This window comes from Lissotriton helveticus, chromosome 9, assembly GCF_964261635.1.
Source record: "Lissotriton helveticus chromosome 9, aLisHel1.1, whole genome shotgun sequence".
NCBI classification, from domain to species: domain Eukaryota; kingdom Metazoa; phylum Chordata; class Amphibia; order Caudata; family Salamandridae; genus Lissotriton; species Lissotriton helveticus.
The window spans coordinates 1,259,592,995-1,259,611,965 of record NC_136070.1 but is presented as its reverse complement, the minus strand read 5'-3'; the positions used below and the strand labels follow the sequence as shown (position 1 = coordinate 1,259,611,965).

The following is an 18,971-nucleotide window of genomic DNA, read 5'->3' as shown; positions in this document are numbered from 1 at the left end:
ATAACTTAAAAGTAAGGAATCTATGAGTGATCATGGGTAAGAAAAGTTCCCTCATTTCTCAAGCGAATTAGGTTATAAAGGGATTATTTTACAGGATACCTATGTGAAATCTTTCATTAGAATCCCATCAAAAGGTCCAAGCCACCACAAACACATTTGTCTCCCATTTAGACTATACAAATGGTACATACTTTGGAGTGCATCACCAAGCAAATTAAAATGATGAAAGATTTTTAGAACAAGGTTCCCTCAAATGTCTTTCTTCTGTGTGTGACAAAGTGTCTCTGTGTACAGCAGCCTCGACTATGAGGACTATCTCACCATGATAGCAAGTACTTTTCTCATATGCATGACACTCAAAAGGAGCAATGAGTCCCTTCTGTGTAAAATTGTACTGAGTGAGGGATCTCGTTTCAGTGTCTTGTGAACTGGAGGGGGCAAGTTAATTGAAGACTTATATCACAGAGCCATTAAGAGAGTTAAAATAGTTCAAGAAGAACAGTTTGAAACCTTATAAATGTACAGTATATGATGGTGCCCAACTAGCGCTCCATGCCGATCAGTTTGTGTGGTTATACTGAACATTCTGGATAAAGTAACAACAACTTGTATTTGATGTGTTTTACATTTTCATTGATCTGTTAATAACAGCTTTTTACATTACCCAAAACAGCAGTAGTCTTATATATCAGCCTTGAAAGGAGGTAGGGTTAAATCAACCTTGGCAAGATATGAACTTGTTGCTTGTATATGAAATTCAGGTGTCAGTAGAGTGCGCTTAGCATACTGAGCTCTGTTAAAAGTAAAATTCTTTTTTTTTTTTTTACAGTGCTAGGCTTCCGTCACAGGAATGGTTATTTAAATATATGGAAAAAGAAAGCGCATACTTGAACAATTCAATATCAACTGAAATTGTTAGTTTTGACACAATATGACAGTATTGCTAGATGAGAAAACTTTATTAATTTGGAGAGCTTGCTATATCCCTGTCCATAAAAGTGATAGCTTAGATCTATCACAATTTCTCGGAAACTTAGTTGGCCCTCTCATTAACGAACACCTTAAATCAACTGAAGCCCACGTTTCTCGTGCCTGCTGCCTCCAAGACAGAATTCTGACCTCCTGCCAGGCAGTGTGATCACTTCCAGAAGTTAGGAACAAAAGCTTGAGCACGAAGGAGGTCACACCTCCCTCCTCCCAAGCAGGCTAGTGAATTGGCACATCAAGGTGGTGAGCTTCGAAGGCTGCAACGCCTTGTATATGAATTATTACTGACTCCCGGTGGAGGAAACAATACTCATCCTTTCCCTGGCATATTTGCAAATGGGCAGGTGGAATTAAGTTATGCAAGGAGGTAAACACCCCAAGAAGGCTAGCCACACCTCCAGGGTGAGCAACCTGGTCTGTACACTAACATTAGATTTCTGCCATCTTTAGGAGCAGTAGAATAGAGGGTTCTGGGAAGAAAAAGAAGACCTACAATCCGGATGTGGTCACCTCAGGGGCGGAACAGCTGCAGGCCCTAGCTGCCCATTGGCTACTAGCTCCCACATCCCTAATTCCCCAAACTCTAGGCATTAACAGACCGCTCCTGAGACCATAAGCTCAGTTCTGAACAACCTGCATCAAAGAGGACAGAAGAGGCCTGTACCAGCGACAACAAAACTTGCCCAAAGTAAAATAGGGATACCCTGCACCTGTGGAAACACTCTTGGAACTGCCTGATTGAGACTCGTCCAGGCTAGCTCTCGGTTCTCCCAGCAAGAGGGAGCCCGGTGGAAGCCTGAAGCACCAGACTCCCCTGGACTAGATGCACTAGACCCCTGCAAACTGCAGGTAAAAACACTCCGTATCTGAAGTATCACTGGCCTTCGGGCCCTCCTAGGGATCGCCCAAATCGAGAGGGTCTAGTGCGCTGTGGGAGCTGCAGGTCTCCCTTCCACAAAGGGACAGTTAGCTACTGAATTCCACTGGGCCACTGGATGTCGGAGTTACTTTCAGCACTGCTTACTGCTGCCAAGGCTTGTTGGTCACCAGTCTGTCAACTGACCTCTTTACTCGATGCTGCATTAAGAGGTAATTCCATCCTAACTTCGACCAACTTCAGCAACCACATGGTTGCTGTCTTTTTGCATCTTTTCCCCCGGCAGCAGCATCTTAATGGTAAAATCAGCTCTCCTGCAGCTCCCGTTCAGCAACAAGGACAGCCAGGGTAACTCTGCAGCCGGGATCCACGGTCCAGGCAGAACTGAACTGTCATAGCTTGGTCCTTGGACCCGCATTACCTTTACCCTGCAAGATTACAACGCAACTCGATCTTCAAATTACCGACTGTCACTAGAGGTTTTGCATTGACTTTCTATTCTAAAATCTATAACTCGGCTTGCATTTATGCAATTCTGTTAATTTTGGTGTCTAAATTAGGATAAAAATCCACTTTTTTCAAAAACTGGTGTCGGATTGCTCTCTAATTGGGTCAATAACTTATCATCCTTGTTGGTGCTCTGAAATGCTTAACACGTGTTGCTCTAGTAAAGCCTGACTGCTCTTTGCCTCACTACCAGGACTGAGCTAAGGATTTATAAGTGTGAATCCAAAGACCATCTTTGGGGTATTGTGATAGTATTACATGAGAAGACTAACCCTCACACCACATAATACTATACTTTCATAGATATAGGATGTCATTGCATAGTATGGTATGGACTGGTATGGCCAGTCATTGTACATTACGATATAGTAGGGCCTATCACATTATAGTATGGCATGGTGCAGCCTTTCATGTATAGAATGGCACTGTATGGCTCGTCATTGTATGGTATGGCACTGTATGGCTCGTCATTGTATGGTGTGGCCTGTCAATGTATTTTATTTTATTTATTTTTATTTAAGAGGTTTTATATAGCGCTGGCTGGACCCAGGAGTATCAGAGCGCTTTACAAGGTGGTTCCATACAGGTACAGTGTGTATAAGCACAGACAACGGAATAATAAAAGAACAAGTCCACATAGGATACATGACATCTAGATAAAAAAGTAAAAACAATTGCTAGACACTATGAGTCATACAAAATAGCGGTCACAGTTTGGCGGGAAGCCTCACTTAGGTATACAAAAACATGCAAGAGAACTGACTGTCATGAGGAGGGGAGGTAAGGTGATCAGATAGAAGGAAAGGGAGTTGGCCAGGCGGGTGGTCACAAGTCATATGCAGAGCAGATAGGTGGGGTGATGCAGAGGGGCGAGGCTACCAGGGAGGGATTAGAAACCCCAGTATTTATTAAGGAGAAGAAGTTTGAGTTCTTTTTTGAAGCTGGGGTAGGACTGGTTACAGCGGAGGTCTTTAGGGAGGGCATTCCAAATAAGTGGGGCATTGCCTGAAAATGAGCGTGACTGAGTGGAATTCTTTTTCTGAATGGGGGGAATAAGTAGGAGGGTGTTGGAGCTTCTCAGTGATCGCGTGCAGCCTGCTTTGGTCAGTTTATTGGAGAGGTATGCCGGTGTGTTTTGGTGGAGGATTTTGTGCGTAATGCAGGCGGTTTTATATGTGGATCTACCTTCAATGGGGAGCCATTTAAGGGATTTAAGGGCGGGAGAGATGTGGTCAAATCGTTTGCAGTCCGTGATAAGCCTAGCCGCGAGGTTGAGCACAGATTTAAGAGGTGCCAGGTGGGTTTTGGGAATTCCGGTGAGGATGGCATTGCCGTAATCAATGCGCGATAGAGCAAGCGATTGGACTGCCAGTTTAAAGTCATCAATTGGGATGAAGGGCTTAATTTTCTTAAGGTTACGGAGGGTAAGGAGGGCTCCTTTGACAGAGTTGTTGATGTGAACGTTGAGAGTTAGTCGGTTGTCAAGGGAGATGCCCAAGGATTTGACTGAGGTGGCTAGGGACAGGGAGCAGTTGAGGGCGTTAAGGTCTGTGATCCACTTTTGAATGGGGAGCTGGTTGTTTTTTGGGGAGAAAAGAATAATTTCAGTTTTTTTTGGGTTAAGTTTGAGATGGTTCGAGTGGAACCAGGCTTGAATTTTGATGAGGGTGTTGTTGAGGTGGAGGATGTCAGCATGGGTTTTTATCTTATGGTAGAGTTGTGTATGGTATGGTATGTCATTGTATAATATGGTATGATATCCTATGGCCTGCCATTTTATAGAATGGTGTGGTACGGTAATCTTTGTTGCATTGTACACATTGAGATAAGGGAGGAAGCGCAACAAGCGGCCAAACAAACAAAAAGCGATTTAGTATAGGTTATTTTCATGCCAGAATGTTCTATACACCCTGTTTTTGGATATAACATTTTAGTCATGCCAGGAAATCCTATAAAACATTAAACCCTTACTACAAAAAACACTTTGCTACAAACTAAGAAAGTGATTATTTAATAGCGATATCGTGAAGCCATTAATGCATTTTGAACGTTTGACAAAAATGATGCTAACAATGTGAGGCCTATTGATGTCGTTATGCTGCACTAAAGAGTAGAAGGGGAGAGGATGAATAGCAAAAGGGACGAATAGTAATAGGAATGAAAAGTAAAAGGGAACCAACACGGGAAACAAGCGGGTGAAAGCAACAGCACAGCAATGGCCAAGACAACCTAACACACACTTATGAAATGCTGCAAGTAAATGAAAAACAATAAGCAGAGACAAAGCAGAAGAACACTCCCAAAACAAAAAAGCACTAATTGGCTCATGTTCCAGGGACAGGGCAAACACGAACAGAAAATGAAGCCAGCACGCAGGATTAAAAAGGAGCCAGCAAATGAAGCGGACAATGTAGCCAACGAATGGTCAAGCAGTGGGTGAGCTCCAAGCCCCCTTTCAGTTAACAAAATTTCTCACAGGTGAGAGCGCATGCGCTTGTCTCAAGCGAGACCTAATAAAATAAAAAATTTAAATGTTTAGCAGCAATACTGTTGGGGAGGGTGATTTAGAAATAGGTGCTGTATCCTAAAGGAGATTTATTAGGAGGTGGAAATGGGGAGGGAGGTGTCTCTGAAGGTGGAGGAGGCTGTGAAAAAACTTGATGAAGCAACAGAACGTTAACATTCAAAGAATGTCCTAGATGGCTAAAGTTACAATGCACATCCAACTGCAAGAATGATAATCATCCCTCTATAGTTCAGATTTGAATACACAGTTACACCACTGGGTTTGGAAGCTGAGAGTTAAAATATCTCAGCCTAGGGCTACTCTGTTGTAAAGTATGAGTTGCTGGCAGACGCCCAGGGTGCTATGTAATCATGGTACATATCCAAATATGTTCATCGACACAGGCAGTCACCTCCCAGTTTCCCATTACCTCTTCAGTGACAGTGCAGTGCCTGCGATATGCAATCTTAGGAAACTTACCATGCTTGCATTTGGAGCATTGCTGAAAGAAATGGAAAAGAATGGAGAAATTAGCAGTTCATGGGAGTGAAAGAGAGTTCAGTGCAAGAGAAGAGTTATTAACACTCACCATGTGATTGCAGCCTCCATTCTTTTCAATACAGATATTGCACTTTGGACACTGTAGAAAAAAAAAAGATTTCTTAGCATTAAGTTTTAAAATACTATATAAAAACTGCCAACATCCTTCCTGCAAATGACTAGATAGAAGTATAAGCTAGCTGTGGTCACAGAAACTGAATGTGTACATAATCCATAACTGTTCAACGTCAAGCTGTTACTACACCATAGCAGTTTACTGGCATTCTATGATATTCTGATCATCTTAACTGTAGGCGACTCCTTTTTTTAAATATTCAGCTCAATGCTACAGTTTTTGTCGAATCTAAACACTTTAAAGTCAGGTGCTACTATCTACTTCAAAAAAGGTGAAATGTTGAGTTGGCCTTTTTGAAATCCATACTTGTGAGCATGCAGGTCAGAAGAAAGATCAGCGAGTGCACTACTCGCTCAGCCATTTTAGAAGGTTAAATTTCCTGAGGAGTAATAATGGGTCAGCAACTTGTGTGTCTCCCATAGAATCAAGTGCTGTAAATATTCTCCTGACTTCAGGGGGATAATTCTAGAAAATGTAAAGGATTTTGTTTCCCTAACACTGGTTTAAGTTAATAGGTTTGATTAGACCCACACCAAAGTACTAACACACATTTCCTGGAGGCTGTACAGACAAATTCAAGCTAAATGGCACATTTTCAAGCTTGGTAGCATAGCTTTCCCTTGGGTCTGCTTGAAACCTAATACTGGGCCAGCCATTTTAAGCAGTCAAGTGGATTTCTATAGGCCTGCATGTGCTCTCCGCACTGTCAAATTAGCGCTGGTCAAGGCCAAACATATAAATAAAAAATAAAAAAACAGAATGAGTCGTTGTTCTTTCATTCATCTGGTAAATGCTCAATGGACCTAGTTACCTATTGATCTTCATCTGACTTCAGGCCATGTCAGGTTGCAGAAGAGATTAAAGAGCTGGTTATTCCCCTAATAAGTGTGGGTACACTGGCTGCAGGGCTTACAAGTGATCTAACGATCTTTCCTCAGATAGTAGAGATAAATCGACTAGAAGGATCTATTGCTCCCAAGTTGAAGGACCAGGAGCTATCATATTAAGGTTAAGAAAAGTCACAAAACCACTTGCATCGCTTAATTCCCGAAAAACATCAGAATCAGATGAGTGGTAATAAGTAGAACCTATAGCCCCATCACCAAAAGGATCAGAATCCATCACATATAAATCAGGGAGGATTTCAGCTCCTCTACATGGACTCTTCTCTAAAAGTCTTTGACCCTCTCTCGTAGACCTACTAGGAGCATCTGGAAGAATAAAAGGCTGAGTTGAAAACATCAGTGTTTATTTCAATGCCAGGCTTGGAATCAATACAGACACTGGTGGCGTTGAAGATGCTGGAGCTGGCACCCAGGAGACATGCTTAAGAATCCACAGATATCACCACCAGCTGGGGAGTCGGAGGCAATGCCCCCCGAAGGTTGGGACAAGGAAGGGACGTAATGAGCACATGGAAGATTCATGGGCAATAGTCCCCCTCTGCTCCCTTGCGAGTTCCAAGCACTTTAGAGGGGGTAATAACCCTCCTAAATACCTCAAATATGGTGTTCAAAATAAATGCTGGATCCATCTCTCGAGCAGGAAACTCTGGGCAAAATTGAGAACCACTCAAAGCCAGAGTCTGATCTTGAGGTTCCGAAGACCGCGATAGGCTGGAGTTCGTCAGCGACAGTTCCAGAGGTACCAGAACCAATTCCAGTTCCAAAAAGGAATCAGAGGGAAGAGGAGACGTATCCAATTCATCCCTAGGCATTATTCTCTTCTTAGGTTTATGTTTTCCAGAGGAATGACTTGAGACCTCCCCCTACCTTCTTTTGCCCTGGCCATGAAGCGCTTTTCCTCCCTCTCTTGGATAGCCTTGGAATGAATTGTCTTGTAAGGATCACAAGAATGTATGTCATGGTCCGAGCCTAAATACCACAAGCAGATATCATGAGGGTCAGTGATAGACATCTAACCCTCACAACCTATGAAGGGCTTAAAGGACGAGACCTACTTCAATGTCAATTAAAAAGAGGAGTTTGCTCCAGATCAGTTCAGTGACGTCACAAGATGTTAAGATGCTGAGGTAGTTATTCAGCCGGTGCCCTCTGCTGGTGTGGATGAGCAATTGCAAGAGAGTATCCAGTCAGGACTGGCGTCAGGGATGTTCAGAAGGTAAGAAAACTGCAGGCTTCAGTATCCATCAGAAAAATATTGTGTTTAAATGCATTGCACTTTAAAGGCAAATCAAAGAAAGATGTCTGCATTCATTTATAGTAGGTAGCTTTCTTAGGCTCAACATATTGCATGAGCTTTAGGGGTGCTGGATAGTGGCTAAATGCCAATTTCCACAGGAAATGCCTTTTACTTACAACAAAGAATAGGAAGTTAGTAATGATACTACATGTATCTTTTAATAAAAATATTTTTCCACACATTAGGGATATTATTGGAATTTACGACATAAGGTGAAATAAAATGGTGAACTTTAATGGCATCACATGAGAATAGAGCCTTATACAATAGCTACACCACACATCTTAGCAGTAAACGGATAGAAATAATTAAGGTTGGATGAACAGGAGTCACAGTCTATGTTATAATAAATGTAGTCTACACACTAATGAACAAGTTACTTACCTTTGGCGATACGCTTTCTGGTGGACACTCTAACCACAGATTCTTCATATTTTCCCAAGACTCCAGCCTGAATCTAGAAACCTTTTTGCAATCGCTCCAGTGTGTCCATTTATGACGAAGCATTGCCCACACTTGGACACGGAGCTTCAACAACAGATTAAGAACCGTGACAGTGTACAGAATCTAATATTGACCCGTATTTACACCGGAAGGCACACTATACAAAGCAGGAAGGAGAGAGTATGATTAGGAATCTGCTGTTAGATACAATCATCTATAATGACAAGTTACTTGCCTTAGGTAACACTCTTTCTGGTGGCAACTCCAACTAGAGATTTCTCATGTTTTGAATTGATACCAAAGCAGTACCCTCCGAAGGTGGCACATTTGAAGAGTGGACTTTAAGAAAAGAAGTCCTGCAGAAGCGAATTAGCAAAAGAAACCCAAGTGGACCCTAAAGCAGTACCTGTTGAAGGTGTGGCCAGATGTCCACCAAACAGCCTGGCAGATTTCTAGCACAAGTAGTCATGGCAGCGTTCGTCTCTTGGAATAAGCCTGAAGGCCTCACAGGTCAAGGTAGTAGGGAAGGCATTTGAGTTCACTTTCCTGGCCTAATGCTGCACTATGAGATTTTTCAGTGTAGAGTGTGGTATCAAAAGGGCCTGACACTTGTGGCATCGAACATAGTTTCAACCATACTGCTGATAAAGGTTAACGTCAGGTCTTTACTGAAATGTTGCCAAGTAGAAGGTCCGGGTAGCAACATATCTGTCAGCTAATTAGCTTTTGTTTACATTTTATTTATTTACTACTAGCAACTATGTTCCAACACACCAGCAGGACTATTGATCATCACAACAACGACCCTCTCCTTGGTTGGTGGTTCTAATGTGGATTACATTTCAGTGTATCTGGTGGTGTATGAAGGTCTCTAGCATTGTGAAGTTCTAAATATAGACCAGAGTCCGTATAATTTGTGGGTGCGGGACAACCTGTAAGATACCTCCTTACCATCATGGGGGAATAGGAAAGTCTTGTACAGCATCCAAGTCTAAACTAAACATGCCTCAAGGCACTTAAAATACTGCGATCGAGACCGAGGCACTGTCTGAGAATCTTCACACACTTTTGGTTGTGCCTTAGGGATCATGTAATGAGATACCGACTCAGATCTATCTGTACTCTGGTTTGGATTCAAGAAAGGCGTGGGTGTTAGATCTAGAGCTGGCAACTCCCAGGCCCGAGCCTGCGCTTAAGCAGTGGAAACCAGAATTGTCTTCAGCAAAAGAGCGGAGGCACGGCCTGGTGCTGGTAAGGGGTTGGACAGCGACTAAATGGTTCAATCGGTGCAAGGAAAGTCCCCATCAGCGGAAGCCTTTCTGCGGGCCGTGGCAGATTCACGGAGCCAGAAATTACTCCAGGAGAACACTGAACTATTTACATAAGCAGCTGCATGGCCTCTGTAAAGGCCTCTCCCTCCTGTGGAGTTAGAAAACACCTTTGGAAATTCAAGGTACAGTGGTTCAGCAAGGGAATGGGGTCAGGCATTTAAGTACTGAGTGTGCAATCTTTTGTAGGGGAAGCTGGTTGAAGACTCCCATCTTGTTTTTTTGTGCGAGACTTGTCCTTCAGAGTTTGTTTTGTATGAGGTCGGGAGCCTAGAACAGGACTGACAAGTGCCTACATACAGCCTTGCGCTGGCAGGAAGAGTACACTACTAAGTCCATTGGCTCCACCTTACCGGTGCAAAGGAGAAATTGCAAAAAAGTATCCAGATCCTGTCTGATACCTGGAAGAATTCAAAAGGCGAGGAATCTTTGGTTAGAAGTATCCATTAGAAAGATAAATTATTATTTACCACATACATCCTTGAAAAATAAGGGAGCGTTACAGCGCTTCATCTCAAGAAAGTCCCTAAATCCATAACACAAGGCAGATAACAGGTTTCAGAGAGCACCTTACATCTTTAGTGTGAGCACTGATGTAGTTCGCCGTCTCCGAATCATCCGCACACTTTGTGAGCCACTTTCGGATAGTCGCACAATCTGTAGGAGCATGGTACATTTGCCGACACTTGAAACTGTTAAAAAGAAGCAATTCAAAGTTAGGCAAGTCACAATTTATGGAGTCACATGTCAAAGCAGATTGGACAAAAAATTCTGCTGCCAACAAAAACGTAACCCATATTATGCTCTTGTGACTGAAAATAATATATTGGGGATAAAAGGGAAGAGGAGTTCTTCCTTTTTGCTCTGAAGCTAAACTTTAGAAACCGTCGGAGCAGTTACAAAACATCTACAGTACCAACTATGTCTTGGGAATTACATAATTTATAACATGTATGTCATAGCCCTTTAATTTTCTTTTGAAACTTGTATATTCACTGATGTTTCGCAAAATATTAATTAACCCTGTTGATATCAATGGTTCACAAACTGGTCTATGCCCTGCAGCTTTATTCTTATCATAAGGCAATTGCAGCAGCAGGGCCTAAATAATGATAGTTGATGCTTTATGTGGTACACTAGTGTTTTTATATAAATAGATATTCTTTGTTTTAACTATTTTTAATGCCAAGTGTTTTATTCTTGTGATCTATTTTGTTATTAGTCCCATTATAGGGGTGCATCAAATGGTTTTATATTGTGAACTGTTAGATTTTCAATTATCGATGTATGATGTCTTTAATGATTTGATAATCGAAATAAAGGCTAATTGACGGACTGATAGTTGATAAGCTCTACAGTTTATCCCTGCACACTAAAAGGGAGCCAGGATCTTACGACAGTTGGAATTTGCTACCACCAATCATACACGAGTACAATACGCTTATTTCGGTTTACAAAACAAGTATGGCACAAAAGCAGAACACTGATTAAAATGTAATGTGTCACAACTCAGAAACTCCATTGCCAATCGGCTCCTAGCCATAGTCCTGGACAAACCCCCCCACCTCCTTTATCCTGGAAACACCCCTGTGATTTAGGACGTTACTTATTTAGTTCATCATACAAAATGGAGGATTACTGTAACAATATTGAAATTGCTACTTGCTTGGAATAGTTTTGCGCTTGAAGGATTTACTGGTACAAAAGGGGGTGGTGATGGACGGAGCATCTGAACCAATCAAACACTCACACCCAGTCAAAAGATCTGGGTTTGATCCATCACCGTTCTTTAGCCCACTCTACCACCCCAGTTCAGACATCTTCTGAACTGGGGTGGCAGAGTGAGCTAAAGAACGGTGATGGATCAAACTCAGATCTTTTGACTGGGTGTGAGTGTTTGATTGGTTCAGATGCTCCGTCCATAACCACCCCCTTTTGTACCGCCATAAGTGTGGCAGGGTATGCTCAGACGTGAGTCCCTTGCTCACTTTGGCACTGGATTCAAGCAAGCCGGGCTGAAGATGGCTGAATGCCAGAAACCGGTCCTCGGAAGCTTGTTTCCGGTCCAGTGAAGGCATGGCTTGGCAGTTCGGGCTGGACTGTTCCCATGAGGCACAGGGTCAGACTGATTTGCATATAGCCATGTCTAAACTGGGGTGGCAGAGTGGGCTAAAGAACGGTGATGGATCAAACCCAGATCTTTTGACTGGGTGTGAGTGTTTGATAGGTTCAGATGCTCCGTCCATCACCACCCCCTTTTGTACCACTGAAGGATTTAATGGACACGCATGCTGTGCATTATTTAATCATCTAGTGGTTTGGTCTGGAAAACTTCTTAGTCTCCATTCCCTTTCTCCTTTTTTTGTGTGTTTGGGCGCCGTCTGGTACCATTTAATATCAAGTTCCTTCCACTTGTGATGCAAGCGTCTCGGATGTCTCTGTGCTTGGACACTATATTCAGATTATTTTTTATCTTCCTTGGCAACTTGGTATGTCATTGTGGCTTACGTTAACTCTGCTAGCCAGTAAACTACATTCTTCTTCTTGTCCCTTTCCCCTTGTTTGCATGTTCATGTTGCACCTCCTTTCTTGGAGAGGTGAGAGGGTTGTACGTGAACCCAGAAAACTCTTCAATGTACAAAACTGCTCCTACAAGTAACCATTTTCTTTGGCATTGCGATTTTTTTTTAGATCCACATGCTGTGTGTTGATTTTGTAGCAGTATCCTCGTTCTCCTTAAGACGTGGAGTTGAAAGGAGCTTGAACTGGAATACAGGTTTTTTTGTACTTTCTTCCCACCCGTGACTATTTACTTGAATGTCGACCGTAGTGTTTGGTGAACATATGTACTGATGACCATTTGGCTGCCATCAATATGTCCCTTAGTGGAACATTCGCTAGGAAGGCGAGAGTTCCTCGGTTCTTTCTTGTGGAATGTGCTATAGGTTTTTTTCCATAGTTACATGCCCACTTTTTTATGGCATGTTGGATTGTCTGTACTATCCACCTTAGGATGGAGCTTTTAGTTACTGGTGAGCCCCTTTTCTGTTTGCAAATGATACAAAAGAATTGACTTCCTTTCCTGAAGTCCTTTGCTTTTTCTAAGTAATACGTTGCAGCCCTTCACACGTCAAGCATGTGCAGAGCCCTTTCTGCTTTACTCTTCAGGTCCTGGTAGCTGAATTGTTTGGTTGATGTAGAAGCGTGGTATTACCTATGGAAGAAAGTGGGAGTTTGTTCTCATAACTATTCTGTCTTTGTGAATCTATAGGTAGGTTTTTTGGATCGGCAAAACCTCAATTTTGCTTACCCTGTGCACAGAGGAATTTAGGATTAGTAATGTTTTTAGGGTTAGGAACTTGAGCTCTGATTTGCATAGAGGTTTGAAAGGTTCCTTCATTTCTTACTTTAGGACCAGATTAAGGTTCCACATTGGCGTCTGGGTGAGGCCAGTCTCTGACAGCTCGAGGAATGAATATGCTACTTACCAGTATGCATCTGTTCTTGGCATGTAGGGCTGCTAACATTCATATCTATTGCATAGATCGCCGCCTAGTGTTGGGTCCGGATGATTGCACATTGTTGTCCTGGAAGAGTCTTCGAAGTATCACGAGATAGGTGGCTCCTCCCCTGGACTACAGTGCGCATGGGCATCGACTCCATCCCCAGATTGTTTTTAGCCATTGTGGCAGAGATGGAGTGAAATAGTGTAAAGGATGTCCATGCTAATGATTGAATGCAAGAGAGTGTCTGCAGCCGCTACGGGCACCGGGGAGGAGGGTGGGCGATATGAATGTTAGCAGCCCTACATGCCAAGAACAGATGCATACTGGTAAGTAGCATATTCAGTTCGAGGCATGTGGGCTGCTAAATTCATATCTATTGCATAGAATACATAGCAGTCCCTCCATTAACGGCGGTTGCCCGTGCCAGCTGCAGAAGTCTGAAAGAGAGTCTTGAGAACAGCCTGTCCTACAGCTGCTTGCTGCTTGGAATGCACATCGACACAGTAATGTTTGGTAAATGTGTGCGGTGTAGACCACGTGGCTGCTCTACAAATGTCTTCCAAAGGAATGTTCCCTAGGAAAGCCATGGAGGCCCCCAACTTGCGTGTGGAGTGCGCCCTTGGGGGTATTGTTAAAGTACGTTTAGCTTTCTGATAACAGATTTGAATGCACTTAACAATCCATCTGGCTATTCCTGCTTTGGAAATAGGGTTGCCTTTGTGCTGGGCTGAGAAGGCAACAAAAAGTTGTTGTGTTTTCCTAAAGTGTTGTGTTCTGTCAATGTAGTACATCAACGCCCTTTTAACGTCTAATGTATGGAGCATTCTTTCTGCTACTGTTTGTGGGTTTTGAAAGAACGCGGGCAGGTCAATAGTTTGGTTAATATGAAACTGTGACACCACCTTAGGAAGGAATTTGGGGTTAGTGCGGAGCACTACCCTGTTTGAATGAATCTGGATGAATGGCTCTTGGATCGTGAGCGCTTGTAGCTCACTAACACGCCTGAGCGATGTAATAGCAATGAGAAAAGCCACTTTCCATGTCAGGAACTGAATCTCGCATGAGTGGAGTGGCTCAAAAGGTGGGCCCATCAGCCGAGTGAGGACCACATTGAGGTTCCACACTGGAGCTGGTGGTGTTCTTGGAGGAATGACTCGTTTCAGTCCCGCCAGGAAAGCTTTAATAGCAGGCACCCTGAAAACAGAGAGATGCTGCCTGTTCTGGAGATAAGCCGCTATGGCGGATAAATGTATCCGAATGGAAGCGTACGCTAGAATGCATTTGTAAAGATGTAACAAATAGCAGATGATGTTAGGAATGGATGCATCTAGCGGGTTGATGTTGTGGTTTGTACAGTAAATGACAAACCGCTTCCATTTTGCTGCATAGCAAGCTCTGGTGGTGGGCTTTCTTGCCTCCCGGATGATGTCCATGCATTCAGGAGGCAGGTTGAGGTAGCCAAACTCTAGGACCTCAGGAGCCAGATCGCCAGATTGAGCTGTTGCGGATCTGGATGCTGAATGTCGCCATGGTTCTGCGTCAAGAGGATTGGGGAGAGACGCAGCCTTTGATGCGGTACCACGGAAAGTTCTAGAAACGTGGTGTACCATGGTTGGCGTGCCCACGTTGGAGCAACCAGGATGAGCGTCATCGAGTGTTGCTTTAGCTTTCTTGCCACCAGCGGAATGAGAGGCGCTGGGGGAAAAGCGTACGCAAATCTGCCTGACCAGTTCATCCATATCGCATTCCCCTGCGATTCCGGGTGAGGGAACCTGGCGGCAAAGCTTTGGCATTTTGCGTTTTCCCTTGTGGCAAAGAGGTCTATCTCTGGATGACCCCACTGCTGGAAGTACGGGTGGAGTACTGATGGATGTATCTCCCACTCGTGCATTTGGTGGCTGTACCTGCTGAGCAGATCCGCCATCTGATTGTCCTTGCCCGGGAGGTGTTCCGCCATGAGGAAGATGTTCCTCTGAATGGCCCACTTCCACATGCTCTGAGCCAGATGAAACAGCTGTGGAGAGTGAGTACCTCCCTGCTTTTGGATGTAGTACATGGCTGTCATGTTGTCCGTCCGGATCAACACGACCTTGTTGCACAGATGTACTTTGAAGGACTTGAGCGCCAGGAAGATTGCCATCAGTTCTAGGTAGTTGATGTGCAACTTCTGTTGCTGCGTTGACCACAGTCCCTGCACCGTGTAGTGGAGCACGTGAGCTCCCCACCCCTGGAGAGATGCGTCCGTCGTGAGGATAATCTGTGGCACAGGCTCTTGGAACGGTCGGCCCTTGCAAAGGTTGTGTGGATTCCACCAATGCAGAGAGGTGTATGCCCGACCGGTCACCAACACTAGGTCTGTCAGTTGTCCTTGAGCCTGTGTCCACTGATTTGCTAAGCATTCTTGGAGCGGACGCATATGCAACCTTGCGTGCGGGACTATGAAGATGCAGGAGGCCATCATGCCTATCAACTGCATGAACACTCTCGCTGGTAGTGAGTGTTGCGGTCTGAACCTCTGGATGAGCGACTGAATGTTGTCGATCCTCACCGGGTTCGGCTGAGCTATAGCAGTCAGGGTATTTATTGTCGCGCCCAGATACTGCCGCACATGGGCTGGCTGAAGGTGCGACTTTGGGTAGTTCAGTGAGAACCCCAGACTGTGAAGGAGGTGAATGGTGTGGGACATGTCTGTGGCGCACTGCTGTTCCGACTTTGCTTGAACAAGCCAGTCGTCTAGGTAAGGGTAGACATGTATGTTTTGTCTCCTGAGGTGCGCCGCAACTGTTGCCAGACACTTTGTAAACACTCTGGGGGCAGTGGTCACTCCGAAGGGTAGGACTTTGAACTGATAATGCCTGTTTTGGATGGTGAACCTGAGGTATTTTCTGTGGGATGGGTGGAGTGGTATGTGAAAATAAGCGTCCTTGAGGTCCAAGGTCGCTAGGAAGTCCCCTTGGTTTAGCAGGGGAAGAATCTGCTGCAGCGTCAGCATGTGAAAGTGTTCTGACAAGATATACAGGTTGAGAGGGCGTAGATCCAGAATGGGTCTGAGGGTTCCGTCCTTTTTTGGGATAAGGAAGTACAGGGAATAGACCCCTGTACCTTCCTCCTCCACTGGTACGAGCTCTATTGCGCCTTTTTGCAGCATCACCACCACTTCCTGCTGCAATAAGTGCAAGTGCTCTGCCGACATAGGACGTTGTCTTGGGGGAATGTTGGGAGGAGTGAATGTTAACTCCAAACAATAACCGTACTGGATAAGTTTTCTCACCCACCTGTCTGTGGTGATGGACGTCCAGACTGGCAGGAACTGCTGGAGTCTCCCCCGACAGGTGTTGGATGGTCGGGGGCAGTGACAGAAAGTCACTGTTTATTGGTGGCAGAGGAACGGGAGTTGTTGTTACCTCTGCCTCTGCCCTTGGTACTATTTCCTCTGTAACCCCCTCTACCTTGCTTGGGGTACGAGGACTGTGCGCCACCTTTCGTGAATTGTGTTTGTTGTGCCAGGTGTCCCCTGGTAACACCGCGGGTACCTGAGCGACGAAAAGTGCTCCCCCTGAATATCTGAGACTGAAGCGCCCCCATGGACTTTGCTGTCATTGTCTTTTTTAATTTTTTCGAGGGTGGTGTCAACTTCAGGGCCAAACAGTCTGTCAGGATTAACGGGCTGGTTGAGTATAGTTGTTTGAATGTCAGGTTTAAAACCCGATATGCGAAGCCATGCTTGGCGCCTTAACATGACGCTAGTGTTAATAGCCCTAGCCGCTGTATCTGCCACATCAAGCGCACACTTTATTGCAGCGTTTGAAATGAGCTTTCCCACCTGTATGAGCAGCTCGGCTGCCTCCTTAAACTCATCTGGGAGGTGTTGAAGGAGCTGTTCTAGGGTGTCGTAGTGCGCCCTATCATATCGTGCCAACAGTGCCTGTGTGTTGGATATGCGCCAGATATTGGCAGCCTGCGCAGCCACCCTTTTGCCAGATGCCTCAAGCACTCTGGACTCCTTGTCTGGGGGAGGAGCTTCACCCGTTGTCTGGGAGTTCGCCCTTTTGCGGGCATTTGCGACCACCAATGAGTTCAGAGGCAACTGTCCCCGAATATATGCAGGGTCACCAGGTGCCGGTCTGTATTTCTTTTCAATACGTGGGTTTACCACTCTCGCCCTGGTAGGTTCCTTAAAGATTTCCGGGGCATGCTTAAGGACACCTTTTAGCATAGGAAGTGTTTTAACAGTCTTTTCTGATGCTGAGAAAGTGTCAAATAAAAAATCTACTTCCACCGGGTCTGCATGCATGTCCACATTATGATTTGCAGCTGCCCGCTCGATCAAGGCATTAAATGCCGCAGAATCCTCAGTTGGGGATGTACGTGCACCAAAAACCTGTGGGTCCTGGACCACCTGATGGCCGCCCTGGTCACCAGTGTCGTCATATGAGTCCTGTTGTTCATCAGGGTCATTGTCAGCTGGGAAATTGTACTGGTCATCCTGTTCATCTTCCTCTCCCCCTGACTGGGTGGGGGAAGGGGATGGGCTCCTCCTTGGTGGAGGCTGAAGAGGTTCAACAAGGGCAGGAATGTCCTGTGCCGGCCTTTTCTTCTTTAGTGGAATGACATAGGATTCCATTGGCTGGGAAGTGATCTTTCGCTTATAGAGCGTCAATTTCCCAGTTTCGGCATCGATGTAATGCTCAGATTGTTCCTCTGAAGCTTGATGTCGATCCAATCGGCCACCTAGCGTCGAAGGCTCTGATGGTTCAGTGATCTTTGGCACCGATCTTGGTGCAAATGCCTTCGGTGCCACCTTCGGCGGCAGTGTGTAGAGAAGCTTGCTTGAAGTCTTCGCAGGTGCGTCAACCAGTTTCGGAGCCGACGGCGTGTGAGTCGTTGACGTTAAAGTCTTCTCCCGAATACGTTGGAGGGAGGCAGTGACCTGCTTTGTGAAGGAAGCGGAGGATTTGGTAACTGATGCCCCATGTCCGTCACTATCGGAGGCCCTCGGTGTCGACGAGGTGTCCGCCGACGCATCTTCGGCTCCAACGGTCCGTGCCTCCTTTGCAGGCTTAGGCGCCGATGGCGTTGCTTCCGATCTGGCGTCTTTGTGCCGATGCGTAGGGCCTCTGGACCTCGGGTTGTGTCCCTTTGTCGAGTGTGCTTCGATAGGGCGTTTGCCTGTCGGCGCCGCAGTCGCGTCCGAAGGACTCTGAACAGTCTTAGTGGACTTTACTGGAGTAACCTTGCTCGACACATGTTGGACAACCTTTTTCGAGGAGGGGTCCTTGGCCACCTTTGGTGGCGGTGTCGGCTCGACAGCCTTCTTCGACTTCGGAGTGCTGGTGGGCAACGGAGTCGATGACGTAGCAGCCGTTGGCAGTTTAGATGGGACGTCGGCCATCTTTGGTGTCGTCGAATCCGAGGGTTTCGGTTTCGATGGTACGTCGGCCATCTTTGGTGCTGTCGAATCCGAAGGTTTCGGTTTCGGTACGCGCAATGGCGTCTCCGCTGTTGAGTCCGTGGCCGGGCCAGAAGGCGGGGCCGGGGATAGCGGGGCAGGGTCGTGGGTAAGGCCGAAAGGCGATCCCGTGACCTGAGCCTGAGCCATGTAACTTTCGGGGCATAGCTCTTCCTCCGAGCTATCTTCCGCGGCCCCATAAACTTCTTCGTCGTCCTCTACCTCCTCGACGTATTCTAGGTCCTGGTCCTCGACGGATTCTCCGGGATCGGCCTCGACCTCCGTCGACGGTGGTGAAATCTGCAGATGATGGCTCGTGCCTTCTGCCTCGGGCTCGTCGAAGATGTCATCGGGTGCCGGAGCCTCTCGCTGGGCCTCGAGGCGCGCCGAAGCTTGAGCGTCTTCTTTGACCTGAATTTTGAGCAGGCCATACAGTTTTCCTCGTTGTGGTCCGGCGAGAGGCATTTGTTACAGACCGGATGCACGTCG

At 45.6% G+C, this 18,971-nt stretch overlaps 1 protein-coding gene across 3 annotated transcripts in view; it reads right to left on the bottom strand.

Annotated features, from left to right (window-relative positions):
* The window catches only part of ARIH2 (ariadne RBR E3 ubiquitin protein ligase 2), a 203,708-nt gene that overhangs the window by 60,960 nt on the left and 123,777 nt on the right, over positions 1 to 18,971 (bottom strand). For all 3 annotated transcript variants that reach the window (XM_078661794.1, XM_078661795.1, XM_078661796.1), the window contains 3 exons: positions 10,102 to 10,219; positions 5,467 to 5,517; positions 5,358 to 5,379 (listed from right to left, as the gene is read on the bottom strand). In XM_078661794.1, the coding sequence (XP_078517920.1) occupies positions 5,358 to 5,379; positions 5,467 to 5,517; positions 10,102 to 10,219 (191 nt within the window). The remainder of the gene's footprint in view (positions 1 to 5,357; positions 5,380 to 5,466; positions 5,518 to 10,101; positions 10,220 to 18,971) is intronic.